Below are 17,796 nucleotides of genomic sequence, written 5' to 3'. Positions count from 1 at the left end.
GCTGTATTTTCGAAATACAATATTTTGTTCTATTTTTGTTTTCGACACGTTAACATTCTGTTGAGATGACTCAATATGTGTTATCTCGAATGTATTGTCTCAGTCACAGATTGGTATGTGCATTATCACCTTCACCACATACTCATAACTCATATGAATGTTTATTATGTACAGAATCTCAAAGGACTGGCTATGTGGTTCAGGCTATGTTGTCTCACTTGTTATTAGGAAAGTAACACCATTCCTCTGCAAGGCTTTTGAGCACCAAACAGTTTGTAAACAGTTTGTAAGAGGTTAAATGGTTTGTAAAGGGTTTGTAAGAGGTTAAATGCTTTGTAAAGGGTTTATAAAGGGCTTGTAAGAGGTTAAAGGGTTTGTAAGAGGTTAAAGGGTTTGTAAGCGGTTAAAGGGTTTGTAAGCGGTTAAAGGGTTTGTAAGAGGTTAAAGAGTTTGTAAGAGGTTAAAGGGTTTGTAAGAGGTTAAAGGGTTTGTAAGAGGTTAAAGGATTTGTAAGAGGTTAAAGGGTTTGTAAGAGGTTAAAGGGTTTGTAAGAGGTTAAAGGGTTTGTAAGAGGTTAAAGGGTTTGTAAGAGGTTAAAGGGTTTGTAAGAGGTGGCAGCAGGCAACATTTTCACAAAAATAAGAAAAGCAACCAAATTAAATAATTTACCTTTGAAGAACTTCAGATGCTTTCACTCAGTTAGATAGCAAATTTTCCTTTTTTCCAAAAATATTATTTTTGGAGGCGAAATAGCTCCCGTTTGTTCATCATGCTTGGCTGAGAAATCGACCGGAAAATGCTACCATTACAATGCCGAACTTTTTTCAAAATTAACTCCATAATATCGACAGAAACACAGCAAACGTTGTTTTAGGATCCATCCTCAAGGTGTTTTTAACATATGTATTCGATAATATATCCGTCGAGGCAGTTGGTTTCTCATAAGAAACGATTGGAAAAATGGCTACCTCAGTATTTTACGCAATGTTTTCTCCGGGAGACACCATGCGACCACTCGCCCTATATGGTCTCTTACAGCCATTCTCCAATGGAAATGCCTAAAAAGACGTCACAATGCTGTAGACACCTTGGGGAAAACGTGGAAAACGTAAGCTGACTCCTAGCTCCTTCACAGCCATATAAGGAGTCATTGGCATGAGGCGGTTTTAAAAAATGCGGCACTTCCTGATTGGATTTTTATCTGGGTTTCGCCTGTAACATCAGTTCTGTGGCACTCACAGACAATATATTTGCAGTTTTGGAAACGTCAGAGTGTTTTATTTGCAAAGCTGTCAATTATATGCATAGTCGAGCATCTTTTCGTGACATCTTGTTTAAAACGGGAACGTTTTTCATCCAAAAATTAAAAGAGCGCCCCCTATATCCAACTGGTTAAAGGGTTTGTAAGCGGTTAAAGGGTTTGTAAGAGGTTAAAGGGTTTGTAAAGGGTTTGTAAACAGTTTGTAAGGGGTTAAAGGGTTTGTAAAGGGTTTGTAAGGGGTTAAAGGGTTTGTAAAGGGTTTGTAAGGGGTTAAAGGGTTTGTAAAGGGTTTGTTTGTTTGTTGTGCACTGAATGATGTCACCATGGGTGATCATGTGACGATTGCATCTCAGAGAGATGCATTCTGGGTTATCAGTCATCGATGGTAGCCATTTCCTGATCTTGGGAGTTCACTCTTATTCTTCTTCTCATCTCTCCTCACAACAGTCTTCTCATTGCTCTTCTTATTTTGCATGTTGTCACAGTCTCGTTGGCGATGCTCACTTGTGAAGCTGCTAGCTGTCACCCACCCACACAGTTCCAAGTTCACTTTTCCTGCACTTGTTTTTGCCACTTTGTTCACAATTTGCCTTCCTCTTTAAAACTAATACAGTTGAAGTCGGAAGTTTACATACACTTTGGTTGGAGTCATTAAAACTAATTTTTCAACCACTTCACAAATTTCTTGTTAGCACACTAAAGTTTTGGCAAGTCGGTTAGGACATCTACTTTGTGCATGACACAAGTCATTTTTCCAACAATTGTTTACAGACAGATTATTTAACTTATAATTCACTGAATCACAATTCCAGTGGGTCAGAAGTTTACATACACTACGTTGACTGTGCCTTTAAACAGCTTGGAAAATTCCAGAAAATTATGTCATGGCTTTAGAAGCTTCTGATAGGCTAATTGACATAACTTGAGTCAATTGGAGGGGGACCTTTGGATGTATTTCAAGGCCTACCTTCAAACTCAGTGCCTCTTTGCTTGACATCATGGGAAAATAAAAAGAAATCAGCCATGACCTCAGAAAAAAATTGTAGACCTCCACAAGTCTGGTTCATCCTTGGGAGCAATTTCCAAATGCCTGAAGGTACCACGTTCATCTGTACAAACAATAGTACCTAAGTATAAACACCATGGGACCACGCAACCGTTCAGGAAGGAGACGCGTTCTGTCTCTTCGTGATAAACGTACTTTGGTGCGACAAGTGCAAATCAATCACAGAGCAACAGCAAAGGACCTTGTGAAGATGCTGGAGGAAACAGGTAGAAAAGTATCTATATCCACAGTAAAACAAGTCCTATATCGTCATAACCTGAAAGGCCGCTCAGTAAGGAAGAAGCCACTGCTCCAAAACCGCCATAAAAAAGCCAGACTACGGTTTGCAACTGCACATGGGGACAAAGATCGTACTTTTTGGAGAAATGTCCTCTGGTCTGATGAAACAAAAATAGAACTGTTTGGCCATAATGACCCTGTTATGTTTGGAGGAAAAGGGGGGAGGCTTGCAAGCTGAAGAACACCATCCCAACCGTGAAGCACGGGGGTGGCAGCATCATGTTGTGGGGGAGCTTTGCCACAGGAGGGACTGGTGCACTTCACAAAATAGATAGCATCATGAGATAGGAACTTTTTGTGGATATATTGAAGCAACATCTCAAGACATCAGTCACGAAGTTAAAGCTTGGTCGCAAATGGTCTTCCAAATAGACAATGACCCCAAGCATACTTCCAAAGTTGTGGCAAAATGGCTTAAGGACAACAAAGTCAAGGTATTGGAGTGGCCGTCACAAAGCCCTGACCTCAATCCCTTCTAACATTTGTGGGTAGAACTGAAAAAGCATGTGCGAGCAAGGAGGTCTACAAACCTGACTCAGTTACACCAGCTCTGTCAGGAGGAATGGGCCAAAGCTTCCCACAATACGTTTGACCCAAGTTGAACAATTTAAAGGCAATGCTACCAAATACTAATTGAGTGTATGTAAACTTCTGACCCACTGGGAATGCGATGAAAGAAATAACATCTGAAATAAATCATTCTCTACTATTATTCTGACATTTCACATTCTTAAAATAAAGTGGTCATCCTATCTGACCTAAAACAGGGACTTTTTTACTAGGATTAAGTGTCAGGAATTGTGAAAAACTGAGTTTAAATGTATTTGGTTAAGGTGTATGTAAACTTCCGACCTCAACTGTATGTCATTAGTCACACTCTTCTTTTGTGCCTGCCACAACAAACTCTTTATTCACCTCCACTCATGGCACTCACAGTTCTGAAGGCTCCACCATCATGTACAGTATGTCATGTTGGATAGACGTAGAGCATTGTAAACCCTCATCCCCCCTTCCCCACCTCTCTTTCTTACTCTGTGATGTTCCTCATCCACTCCGCCCCATTTTGAATATACGCCCTCTTCTGACCTTTGACCTCAAGGCGAGAAAGGTATTGTACCACAGCCGGTCTGGACGATAGTCTCTATCTGGCAGCTGATTGGTTGATTGGTACTGTATTTCTGTGTGATTGGTTGATTGGTTAAGGGACTGTACATCTGTTTGGTGTGACATCTTTACTCCAGCTATCTTTACTCTTGGGGCTCCCGAGTGGCTCAGCGGTCTAAGGCACAGCATCTCAGTGCTTGAGGTGTCACTACAGACACCCTGGTTTGAATCCAGGCTGTATCACAACTGTCTGTGATTGGGAGTCCCATAGTGTGTCGCCCAGTGTCGTCCGGGTTTGGCCGTTGTAGGCCGTCATTGTAAATAAGAATTTGTTCTTTAACTGACTTGCCTAGTTAAATAAAGGTTAAATAAAACATACCTTTAAAAAAAAATATATATAATAATAGAAAATGAGGTCTTTTGACCTATTCTGGACCGACAAATGGAACCTTTATAATGTGTTGAATAGTCACTAATCATAAGTAGAGAGATTCCACTAGCGCTTAAAGTCAAGTTCAAAAAGCTTTATTGTCCATCAAATGTGCGTAAGACCAAATATTATCTTTGGCATTTGTCAAAATTGACCTTCTATGAGGTTATAGATAATGGGCAGATGCTGATCAGGAAGTGAGAATCTGTCCTCACTCTGTTATTGATTCCTCGCATTTCAGGATACTCAGGCGCCAACGGTGAGAAGGGAGACCCCGGTTCTCCCGGCCTGGACATTCCAGGGTTGCCAGGCGACAGAGGAAGTCCCGGTTTCCCCGGCAACCCCGGGGGAGTTGGACCACAGGGTAACCCTGGTGGCCCTGGCCGAGACGGACTGCCTGGCCTGCCTGGTAGGATAACAGACCGACACCAACATCAAACCTTCCTAATCTATGTGTCTGTTTTAGTCTAGTCTGTCTAGTTTTCAATCTTTTTCTGTGTTATGAATGGACTGTAAGAAATCAGATTCTATTGCTGGTTTACATAGGCAGCCCAATTCTTGGCAAAAGATCTGATCTGACTGGTCAAAAGACTAATTAGTGGCATAAGGTCAGAATTGGGCTGCATGTGATAACGCAGCCTGTGTGTTTATTTCAGTCTCGTCTATATCTGGTTCCAAATCTCTTTCTGTGTAATCTACATACAGTATATGAGCTCCCGAGTGGCGCGGCGGTCTAAGGCACTGCATCTCAGTGCTAGAGGCGTCACTACAGACCCTGGTTCGTTTCCAGGCTGTATCACAATCGGCCGTGATTGGGAGTCCCAAAAGGGCGGCGCAAAATTGGCCCAGCGTCGTCCAGATTAGGGTTTGGCCGGGTTAGGCCGTCATTGTAAATAAGAATTTGTTCTTTGTGACTTGCCTAGTTAAATAAAGGTTAAATATATAATTAAATATGGACTGGCCAGTATGATGTCACACTGACTACCTTTCTCTCTCTTTATTTTCTGTTGGACATTGTTGTTACTCTACCTCCATCCCAAATGGCACCCTATTCCCTATATATGGACTCTAGTCAAAAGTAATGCACTATATAGGGAATAGGGTGCGATATGGGACACAGACAGTGTCGCTGACCTTCACCCTGTCTTGATGGGGAATTGCCAGTCAAAAGTCTGTCCATCAACAGGTGGTAAAGGAGACATGGGTGTGATGGGAGCTCCCGGACCTTTGGGATCCCCTGGGAACCCCGGAGCCCCCGGCTTCCCTGGACCTAAAGGTACGCGCACACACACACACACACTAGAGCTGGCCGATATGGACACAAATTGACTGAGTTATAACGATAAATTGAACAATAACTTTATAACATTAATGTTGTTAATGTGACCACAGGTCTTACATTCAAACAAACTAGTCCAAAACATCTGCTGCGCTAGCTATAAGGAGCCCACACACAAACACATAAACACACACGTTGGTGTACACACATATTGGTACTGTATGTGTCTTCGATAATAGACCCTCTGACTCTTTGTGTCTCCTTCCTCCAGGTGACGATGGTTTCCCAGGGCGACCAGGTGGGCCTGGCGGTTCAGGTCTGAAGGGAGACAGGGGAGAGCCCGGTATTGCGGGACTCCCAGGACCCAGCATTCCTCCCCAGGAACTGAAGGGTGGGAAGGGAGAACCAGGAGCACCAGGTACGTCTTTCTCTCTGTCTGTTTATCTGCCTGTCTCTCTCTCGGCCTGTTTCTGACTGACTGATGTAGACTGCTAAGAACGCAGCTTTGTCTCACTGTCCTTACTGTTTCCTGTGTTTTTTGTGGTGTGTAGGTTTAGGTGGACTGCCAGGTCAAAAGGGTATCCCTGGTCTCCCTGGAGACGCTGGTATACCAGGACAGGACGGACGACCTGGGTTGCCAGGACCTCAAGGTATACTCATACTATCTAGAAACTCATCCTCTTGTGCACCCATCCCTCCAGAATGTCCTCTACTGAGCACTAGTACAGTCATCCCTCCAGAATGACCTCTACTAAACACTAGTACAGTCATCCCTCCAGAATGTCCTCTACTGAACACTGGTACAGTCATCCATCCATAATGACCTCTACTGAACACTAGTACAGTCATCCTTCCAGATGTCCTCTACTGAACACTAGTACAGTCATCCCTCCAGAATGACCTCTACTAAACACTAGTACAGTCATCCCTCCAGAATGTCCTCTACTGAACACTAGTACAGTCATCCCTTCATAATGACCTCTACTGAACACTAGTACAGTAATCCCTCCAGAATGACCTCTACTGAACACTAGTACAGTCATCCCTCCAGAATGACCTCTACTGAACACTAGTACAGTCATCCCTCCAGAATGACCTCTACTGAACACTAGTATAGTCATCCCTCCAGAATGACCTCTACTGAACACTAGCACAGTCATCCTACGTTTCTTGTTTTATTATGTGTCTTGCATCTTCAGGATGCTCAACCCAAATGGGCTTATAAAACATGCATATTTCCAAGTACCATGCATACCTCAAGATATGTTTCAGCCCCATAATGTCCTCTACTGAACACTAACTCCTAATTTCCTCTGCCGTGTTCAGGTCCCAAAGGAGACGCAGGTATCCCTGGAGGATCAGGCTCACCAGGAGCCCCAGGAGCTAAAGGCAACATGGGAGAGATGGGCTTCCCAGGTGGGTATTAGACCACCCCATATCCCCACCATCATGTGTTATAACCACATATCCCCATCATCACGTTTTATAACCTCATATCCCTACCATCATGTTCTATAACCTCATATCCCTACCATCATCATCATGTTCTATAACCTCATATCCCCACCATCATGTTCTATAACCTCATATCCCCACCATCATGTTCAATAACCTCATATCCCAACCATCATGTTCTATAACCTCATATCCCCACCATCACCATCATGTTCTATAACCTCATATCCCCACCATCATGTTCTATAACCTCATATCCCCACCATTATGTTCTATAACCTCATATCCCCACCATCATGTTCTATAACCTCATATCCCCACCATCATGTTCTATAACCTCATATCCCCACCATCATGTTCAATAACCTCATATCCCCACCATTATGTTCTATAACCTCATATCCCCACCATTATGTTCTATAACCTCATATCCCAACCATCACCATCATGTTCTATAACCTCATATCCCCACCATCATGTTCTATAACCTCATATCCCCACCATCACCATTATGTTCTATAACCCCATATCCCCACCATCACCATCATGTTCTATAACCTCATATCCCCACCATCATGTTCTATAACCTCATATCCCCACCATCACCATCATGTTCTATAACCTCATATCCCCACCATCATGTTCTATAACCTCATATCCCCACCATTATGTTCTATAACCTCATATCCCCACCATCATGTTCTATAACCTCATATCCCCACCATCATGTTCTATAACCTCATATCCCCACCATCATGTTCAATAACCTCATATCCCCACCATTATGTTCTATAACCTCATATCCCCACCATTATGTTCTATAACCTCATATCCCAACCATCACCATCATGTTCTATAACCTCATATCCCCACCATCATGTTCTATAACCTCATATCCCCACCATCACCATTATGTTCTATAACCCCATATCCCCACCATCACCATCATGTTCTATAACCTCATATCCCCACCATCATGTTCTATAACCTCATATCCCCACCATCATGTTCTATAACCACATATCCCCACCATCACCATCATGTTCTATAACCTCATAAATCAAATCAAATCAAATCAAATCAAATTTTATTTGTCACATACACATGGTTAGCAGATGTTAATGCGAGTGTAGCGAAATGCTTGTGCTTCTAGTTCCGACAATGCAGTAATAACCAACAAGTAATCTAACTAACAATTCCAAAACTACTGTCTTGTACACAGTGTGAGGGGATAAAGAATATGTACATAAGGATATATGAATGAATGATGGTACAGAGCAGCATAGGCAGATACAGTAGATGGTATCGAGTACAGTATATACATATGAGATGAGTATGTAAACAAAGTGGCATAGTTAAAGTGGCTAGTGATACATGTATTACATAAGGATACAGTCGATGATATAGAGTACAGTATATACGTATGCATATGAGATGAATAATGTAGGGTAAGTAACATTATATAAGGTAGCATTGTTTAAAGTGGCTAGTGATATATTTACATCATTTCCCATCAATTCCCATTATTAAAGTGGCTGGAGTTGAGTCAGTGTCAGTGTGTTGGCAGCAGCCACTCAATGTTAGTGGTGGCTGTTTAACAGTCTGATAGCCTTGAGATAGAAGCTGTTTTTCAGTCTCTCGGTCCCAGCTTTGATGCACCTGTACTGACCTCGCCTTCTGGATGATAGCGGGGTGAACAGGCAGTGGCTCGGGTGGTTGATGTCCTTGATGATCTTTATGGCCTTCCTGTGACATCGGGTGGTGTAGGTGTCCTGGAGGGCAGGTAGTTTGCCCCCGGTGATGCGTTGTGCAGACCTCACTACCCTCTGGAGAGCCTTACGGTTGAGGGCGGAGCAGTTGCCGTACCAGGCGGTGATACAGCCCGCCAGGATGCTCTCGATTGTGCATCTGTAGAAGTTTGTGAGTGCTTTTGGTGACAAGCCGAATTTCTTCAGCCTCCTGAGGTTGAAGAGGCGCTGCTGCGCCTTCTTCACAATGCTGTCTGTGTGAGGGGACCAATTCAGTTTGTCTGTGATGTGTATGCCGAGGAACTTAAAACTTGCTACCCTCTCCACTACTGTTCCATCGATGTGGATAGGGGGGTGTTCCCTCTGCTGTTTCCTGAAGTCCACAATCATCTCCTTAGTTTTGTTGACGTTGAGTGTGAAGTTATTTTCCTGACACCACACTCCGAGGGCCCTCACCTCCTCCCTGTAGGCCGTCTCGTCGTTGTTGGTAATCAAGCCTACCACTGTTGTGTCGTCCGCAAACTTGATGATTGAGTTGGAGGCGTGCGTGGCCACGCAGTCGTGGGTGAACAGGGAGTACAGGAGAGGGCTCAGAACGCACCCTTGTGGGGCCCCAGTGTTGAGGATCAGCGGAGAGGAGATGTTGTTGCCTACCCTCACCACCTGGGGGCGGCCCGTCAGGAAGTCCAGTACCCAGTTGCACAGGGCGGGGTCGAGACCCAGGGTCTCGAGCTTGATGACGAGCTTGGAGGGTACTATGGTGTTGAATGCCGAGCTGTAGTCAATGAACAGCATTCTCACATAGGTATTCCTCTTGTCCAGATGGGTTAGGGCAGTGTGCAGTGTGGTTGAGATTGCATCGTCTGTGGACCTATGTGGGCGGTAAGCAAATTGGAGTGGGTCTAGGGTGTCAGGTAGGGTGGAGGTGATATGGTCCTTGACTAGTCTCTCAAAGCACTTCATGATGACGGAAGTGAGTGCTACGGGGCGGTAGTCGTTTAGCTCAGTTACCTTAGCTTTCTTGGGAACAGGAACAATGGTGGCCCTCTTGAAGCATGTGGGAACAGCAGACTGGTATAGGGATTGATTGAATATGTCCGTAAACACACCGGCCAGCTGGTCTGCGCATGCTCTGAGGGCGCGGCTGGGGATGCCGTCTGGGCCTGCAGCCTTGCGAGGGTTAACACGTTTAAATGTCTTACTCACCTCGGCTGCAGTGAAGGAGAGACCGAAAGTTTTCGTTGCAGGCCGTGTCAGTGGCACTGTATTGTCCTCAAAGCGGGCAAAAAAGTTATTTAGTCTGCCTGGGAGCAGGACATCCTGGTCCGTGACTGGGCTGGATTTCTTCCTGTAGTCCGTGATTGACTGTAGACCCTGCCACATGCCTCTTGTGTCTGAGCCGTTGAATTGAGATTCTACTTTGTCTCTGTACTGACGCTTAGCTTGCGGAGGGAATAGCTGCACTGTTTGTATTCGGTCATGTTACCAGACACCTTGCCCTGATTAAAAGCAGTGGTTCGCGCTTTCAGTTTCACACGAATGCTGCCATCAATCCACGGTTTCTGGTTAGGGAATGTTTTAATCGTTGCTATGGGAACGACATCTTCAACGCACGTTCTAATGAACTCGCACACCGAATCAGCGTATTCGTCAATGTTGTTGTCTGACGCAATACGAAACATGTCCCAGTCCACGTGATGGAAGCAGTCTTGGAGTGTGGAGTCAGCTTGGTCGGACCAGCGTTGGACAGACCTCAGCGTGGGAGCCTCTTGTTTTAGTTTCTGTCTGTAGGCAGGGATCAACAGAATGGAGTCGTGGTCAGCTTTTCCGAAAGGGGGGCGGGGCAGGGACTTATATGCGTCGCGGAAGTTAGAGTAACAATATCCCCACCATCACCATCATATTCTATAACCTCATATCCCCACCATCACCATCATGTTCTATAACCTCATATCCCCACCATCATGTTCTATAACCTCATATCCCCACCATCATGTGTTATAACCTCATATCCCACCATCATATTCTATAACCTCATATCCCCACCATCATGTTCTATAACCTCATATCCCCACCATCACCATTATGTTCTATAACCCCATATCCCCACCATCACCATCATGTTCTATAACCTCATATCCCCACCATCATGTTCTATAACCTCATATCCCCACCATCATGTTCTATAACCACATATCCCCACCATCACCATCATGTTCTATAACCTCATATCCCCACCATCACCATCATGTTCTATAACCTCATATCCCCACCATCACCATCATATTCTATAACCTCATATCCCCACCATCACCATCATGTTCTATAACCTCATATCCCCACCATCATATTCTATAACCTCATATCCCCACCATCACCATTATGTTCTATAACCCCATATCCCCAACATCACCATCATATTCTATAACCTCATATCCCCACCATCACCATCATGTTCTATAACATCATATCCCCACCATCACCATCATATTCTATAACCTCATATCCCCACCATCACCATCATATTCTATAACCTCATATCCCCACCATCACCATCATGTACTATAACATCATATCCCCACCATCACCATCATATTCTATAACCTCATATCCCCACCATCACCATCATGTTCTATAACATCATATCCCCACCATCACCATCATATTCTATAACCTCATATCCCCACCATCACCATCATGTTCTATAACCTCATATCCCCACCATCATGTTCTATAACCTCATATCCCCACCATCATGTTCTATAACCACATATCCCCACCATCACCATCATGTTCTATAACCTCATATCCCCACCATCACCATCATGTTCTATAACATCATATCCCCACCATCACCATCATGTTCTATAACCTCATATCCCCACCATCACCATCATGTTCTATAACCTCATATCCCCACCATCATGTTCTATAACCTCATATCCCCACCATCATGTTCTATAACCACATATCCCCACCATCACCATCATGTTCTATAACCTCATATCCCCACCATCACCATCATGTTCTATAACCTCATATCCCCACCATCACCATCATGTTCTATAACCTCATATCCCCACCATCATGTTCTATAACCTCATATCCCCACCATCATGTTCTATAACCTCATATCCCCACCATCACCATCATGTTCTATAACCTCATATCCCCACCATCACCATTATGTTCTATAACCCCATATCCCCACCATCACCATCATGTTCTATTTCCTCATATCCCCACCATCACCATCATGTTCTATAACCTCATATCCCCACCATCACCATTATGTTCTATAACCCCATATCCCCAACATCACCATCATATTCTATAACCTCATATCCCCACCATCACCATCATGTTCTATAACATCATATCCCCACCATCACCATCATATTCTATAACCTCATATCCCCACCATCACCATCATATTCTATAACCTCATATCCCCACCATCACCATCATGTACTATAACATCATATCCCCACCATCACCATCATATTCTATAACCTCATATCCCCACCATCACCATCATGTTCTATAACATCATATCCCCACCATCACCATCATATTCTATAACCTCATATCCCCACCATCACCATCATGTTCTATAACCTCATATCCCCACCATCATGTTCTATAACCTCATATCCCCACCATCATGTTCTATAACCACATATCCCCACCATCACCATCATGTTCTATAACCTCATATCCCCACCATCACCATCATGTTCTATAACATCATATCCCCACCATCACCATCATGTTCTATAACCTCATATCCCCACCATCACCATCATGTTCTATAACCTCATATCCCCACCATCATGTTCTATAACCTCATATCCCCACCATCATGTTCTATAACCACATATCCCCACCATCACCATCATGTTCTATAACCTCATATCCCCACCATCACCATCATGTTCTATAACATCATATCCCCACCATCACCATCATGTTCTATAACCTCATATCCCCACCATCACCATCATGTTCTATAACCTCATATCCCCACCATCATGTTCTATAACCTCATATCCCCACCATCATGTTCTATAACCACATATCCCCACCATCACCATCATGTTCTATAACCTCATATCCCCACCATCACCATCATGTTCTATAACCTCATATCCCCACCATCACCATCATGTTCTATAACCTCATATCCCCACCATCATGTTCTATAACCTCATATCCCCACCATCATGTTCTATAACCTCATATCCCCACCATCACCATCATGTTCTATAACCTCATATCCCCACCATCACCATTATGTTCTATAACCCCATATCCCCACCATCACCATCATGTTCTATTTCCTCATATCCCCACCATCACCATCATGTTCTATAACCTCATATCCCCACCATCATGTTCTATAACCACATATCCCCACCATCACCATCATGTTCTATAACCTCATATCCCCACCATCACCATCATGTTCTATAACCTCATATCCCCACCATCATGTTCTATAACCTCATATCCCCACCATCACCATTATGTTCTATAACCCCATATCCCCACCATCACCATCATGTTCTATAACCTCATATCCCCACCATCACCATCATGTTCTATAACCTCATATCCTAACCATCACGTTTAATAACCACATATCCCCATCATCACCATCATGTTCTATAACCTCATATCCCCACCATCACCATCATGTTCTATAACCTCATATCCTCACCATCACCATCATGTTCTATAACCACATATCCCCATCATCACCATGTTCTATAACCTCATATCCCCACCATCACCATCATGTTCTATAACCTCATATCCCCACCATCACCATCGCCAAAATGTTATGTTTATTGACCTGTCATTCCTATGTTCTACACACTGAAATATAATCAAGAATACTTTTTTTTTTAAATGTAAAGACTTCCCATAACCCCGAGATTTGGCCACTCTCAGCTCTCTATGTTCATAGAAACGCTGGCCGTTATGAATTGACATACCTGAATACTTTTATTTTGTTACAGCAGGTGTTCTGTAACAGTTTAATGATGGAAAAAACAAGTATACAAATACAGTTCGATCCATATATTGATTGCTAGATTAATAACAATTAGTTAGAATGTTGTCACCAAACTCTTTTTATCCGACTACATCAATCTTATTGTCCATTTATGATGATGTCACAGGACCCACAGGGGCGAAAGGAACTCCGGGTCAATCAGGTCGGTCGGGTGGACCCGGTAGTTCAGGAGCATCAGGGTTCCCAGGAGCTAAGGGAGAGCCCGGTTCCCCTGGCTTTGGTTCCCCAGGAGTTACAGGTCCCAAGGTATGGAACCCTCTACTCTAGAACCCTTTAGAACCATCTAGAACCGTATAGAACCCGTACCGCATAGAACCGTGTGTACCTTTAAGCATAAGTCTAGATCTCTGTCCAAGTTTAGATGAGTTTACCTGTTTCAAAGGGAACTGTATACTCATTCTGAATGATATTTGAGTAATATGGAAAATCTGCTTCATCGTCTGCAATGCAACTTTATTCCTTTCTCTACTGCTCTCTCTCTCTCTCTCCTGCTCTCTCTCTCTCTCTCTCTCTCTCTCTCTCTCTCTCTCTCCTGCTCTCTCTCACTTTCTCTCTCTCTCTCTCTATCCCTTATCCCTCTCTCTCTCTCTTCCTCTCTCTCTCTCTCTCTCTCTCAGGGTGAGCCCGGTCAGTCAGGATTCCCCGGACAAAACGGAGTAAAAGGAACTCCCGGAACACCAGGTCTTCCAGGGTTTCCTGGCGGCCCTGGCGCCAAAGGTGACCCCGGCCTCCCAGGATTCCAAGGTAACTAATGGTTACGGTGCTACGGTCTAACCACGAGCATTGGCTAGTAAAAGAAGAATCATGTGTATGATATTCTTCCAAGCCTTCATCTCATATCCAGCTACCTATGTCATTAAATCTGTCCGGCTGTCTTTCTGGTACTTCCTCTAGGTTCTCCCGGGATTCCCGGGCCTAAGGGTCTGGATGGTATCCCCGGTAACCCCGGTCTCAGCGGACCACCCGGCCGACCGGGAGAGAACGGCCGTGCCGGATCACCTGGGTTCCCAGGGGACAAGGGTCAGGCGGGTCGTGACGGAATCCCTGGACCAGCGGGAGTCAAAGGAGACCCAGGTAGTTGGCGTAGTCACTTAAAGGAGCAATCTGTGATTGTTACTTAAATTTTTTTACTATTAAATTATTAATATATACCCATTGATTCTTGAATGATATAACTTATAAATGCCTCATGAGCTTAGTTCAACTGTCGACAATACCCCAAAGTTGTAGTCAAATTGATAAAACTAAATTATCCAAAATGTAATTGTTCACAAGGATTTAGCGCTTGTTATGGTGATATTATGCAGTAAGACCAAAGTGTTATATTATTAGATGGATGTCTAAAACGAAACCCCTCTTTTTCCCATGATCGTCTTGTCCTACAGGTCTTCCTGGTTTCGGTGGCCCCGGTTCTCCTGGTCTCCCAGGATTACCAGGTGAGACTCACCCCCACCTGACTGACTGTCTTTGTTACTCTCACACAAACCATACATACACTCTACACTAGCTCCTGAATGACAGGCAAACCGTCCACTACAGAGAACAGACGGTAGCTGATAACCGACTCTAGACCATATACAACTTAAATAGCATTCGCCATCTATTTTTCTAGCAATAAAAGTCGATAAAAACAACCACTACTACTCTACTAACTACTACTACCAACGTCCTTCAATCACCACTTTATTTGATTTCCGTTTATGCTGTATGTTGACTGTGTGTAAATCCCTCCAGCTGTGTTCTTCCTTTACATCTGTCTATTGCTGGCAGCACCATTTCACCAGGTCACATTCTGAGTGTGTGTCAATGTACTTGGTGAATAAAAGGGATTCCTATTATGAAAGGACCTTGTGTTTTTGCCATCGGTTCCCCACAGGTGCTAAGGGAGATCTTGGCGCCCCTGGTTCTTCCGGTAGCCCTGGCTTCCCTGGTCAGAAGGGAGAGATGGGTTTCTCTGGCCTGCCTGGGTCCCCTGGCAGCGTTGGGCCCCCTGGCGCACCAGGTGTGGCCCTCCAGGGTCCCAAAGGTAACGCCGGCCCCCCCGGACCCCCTGGAAGAGGAGGTATGTTATGAATTGACCACTCCATCACTTTTAAGCCAATGTTGCTGCCTGGTTTTCTGGACATTTTGAAGTCTGGAGCCTCCTGGTTGTAGTGTATGGTATAGTTAAAAGTTTAAAATGTATCAAATCGTGGACTGGGAAGGAAATTCGAAAGATAGATTATTGATATATTTTCTCTCTGACACATGACACACACACACATTGTATACACACACACATACCCAAGTAAAAACCAGGCAGCAAACATGGCCTACCTGCAGCTCTTTATGTGAATGCTTTATGTTAATCACATTGATTTGCATGAGATGTGAACCTCTTTGTCAATCAACACTGGTCCCAGATCAGCTATATGTCACTGAGCATAAACATACACTGTCACTCAAATCACCATTGTTGTGATACACTGAGCACTGAACCGAACCGATTGTATCACCACCACCACCACTATGCAACCAAACGTCCCCCACCCCCTTACCCCCTCACTACACAATGTTGGGGTGCGCCGCCAACACGCACCAATCACTGTGTCTCCCTCGCCGTCTGGGTTCCAGCTACGCCCCCAACATCAGAGCATGGGGGGTGCCCACACGTTGTTGTCTACGTCCTCCATCCATCCATCCATCTATCCATCCAGCCATCTGTTTGTCAATCATCTCTCCATCCTTGTGTCTCCTCACCCCCTCTCCCTCCCCTTTCGGTTGCAGGGGAACGGATCCTGATCTGTCCATCTCTCCACAGGGTTGATGTGCGTGTGTCTTGTGTGTTGTTTGGTGTTTTATATCCTAATTGTCTAATTATGTGACGTTGGTGTGAAGCAGACGAACTAGAGTCAAACCTGTAACAGGTCTAACTATGCATTAGAGAAGGGGTTTCAAAAGCCTAGAAACAAATATTTGGTGGATTCAACAACAAAGAACCTAGACTATCTAGAAACAAGAAGTATCACCACCATTATCTATAAAAGTGAGAAGAGTGTTGTAAGTCAAAGGGGCATCGATGGGTTTGACTGAACGTTTCCAATACAACGTTGGTGTAGTCGGTCAAATAGATCTCATTGACTGCCCATATAGCATTGAACCCCTGTATTATAAAGTTAAGGAATGAACTATAAAGTGTTCTCACTCTAGATCAGTGTCATTTATGAAAGGATTAATACACTGTTCAACTGAACACTGATTGATGATTGATTGATTTTATTAGCCAGCCCCCAAAAATATACATATTCACACAATATATACATTTGAAATACTTATTTCCATTGTGGTCCCGAGTCCCTAGACGACAACACAGTGGATCCAGTATTATCAATAGGCTACTGGAGTCTAGGTAAGACTGAGAAGGTTTGACTGTGACTCGTCTCTGTTTCTCCCACAGTGTGTCAGTCAACTGTTTGTCCTGCATGGGCCATGTGTGTCCAACCGTACCTCAGCACCTGAATCACAACGCCAGACTATAGCACAGAGTTGGGCTCAGTTAGAACATTACGACCACAATTAAACATATTTTAATTCCAGATTTAATTCCAACTCCCTTAGACTTATTTACATTGATAAGGTGTCTAAAAGGAGATCACTATAGGTCTATAATCCTCTATACTAGGGGGTGTCAAACTAACTTTGACCTGGTGCCGCATTCGGTCTTGAGGTCCTGAGGGCCGCACTGGAAACCTGTAATATTTTCTCGCAGTCAAAATTAGCAAAAAAATGTAGTCCTCTGTCCATAATTTTTTTAACATTTTCAGTGCTCCCCGACTTTCTAGCTTTCATTTTGGTTATTGTTAGTGAGCTGTACACCATCAACAACTATATATATATTTTATATATTTTATATATTTTACCTTTATTTTACTAGGCAAGTACAAATTCTTATTTTCAATGATGGCAGGTCCATTATAATTTCTACACAGTTTTGATTTGGTTTCAGTAACTTTATATAGAGTTTGTTCTCCCCCCAACCTCCCCCTGCCAAAATAATATATATTTAAAAAATGACATTTAAAAAAAATATATGTTTGACACCCCTGCTCTATGCCATC

General features: G+C 43.7%; 1 protein-coding gene across 1 annotated transcript in view; it reads left to right on the top strand.

Annotated features, from left to right (window-relative positions):
* The window catches only part of LOC139378815 (collagen alpha-5(IV) chain-like), a 96,567-nt gene that overhangs the window by 60,972 nt on the left and 17,799 nt on the right, over window positions 1-17,796 (top strand). Inside the window, exons 29-38 of the mRNA XM_071121337.1 lie at window positions 4,382-4,549; window positions 5,327-5,416; window positions 5,691-5,837; window positions 5,971-6,069; window positions 6,746-6,835; window positions 13,806-13,945; window positions 14,317-14,443; window positions 14,594-14,773; window positions 15,085-15,135; window positions 15,576-15,761. Coding sequence (XP_070977438.1) covers window positions 4,382-4,549; window positions 5,327-5,416; window positions 5,691-5,837; window positions 5,971-6,069; window positions 6,746-6,835; window positions 13,806-13,945; window positions 14,317-14,443; window positions 14,594-14,773; window positions 15,085-15,135; window positions 15,576-15,761 — 1,278 coding nt within the window. The remainder of the gene's footprint in view (window positions 1-4,381; window positions 4,550-5,326; window positions 5,417-5,690; window positions 5,838-5,970; window positions 6,070-6,745; window positions 6,836-13,805; window positions 13,946-14,316; window positions 14,444-14,593; window positions 14,774-15,084; window positions 15,136-15,575; window positions 15,762-17,796) is intronic.

This window comes from Oncorhynchus clarkii, chromosome 21 (genome assembly GCF_045791955.1).
Source record: "Oncorhynchus clarkii lewisi isolate Uvic-CL-2024 chromosome 21, UVic_Ocla_1.0, whole genome shotgun sequence".
Lineage (NCBI taxonomy): Eukaryota > Metazoa > Chordata > Actinopteri > Salmoniformes > Salmonidae > Oncorhynchus > Oncorhynchus clarkii.
Note: the sequence above shows the minus strand (reverse complement) of the source record. Positions and strands in the feature narration are given on the sequence as shown.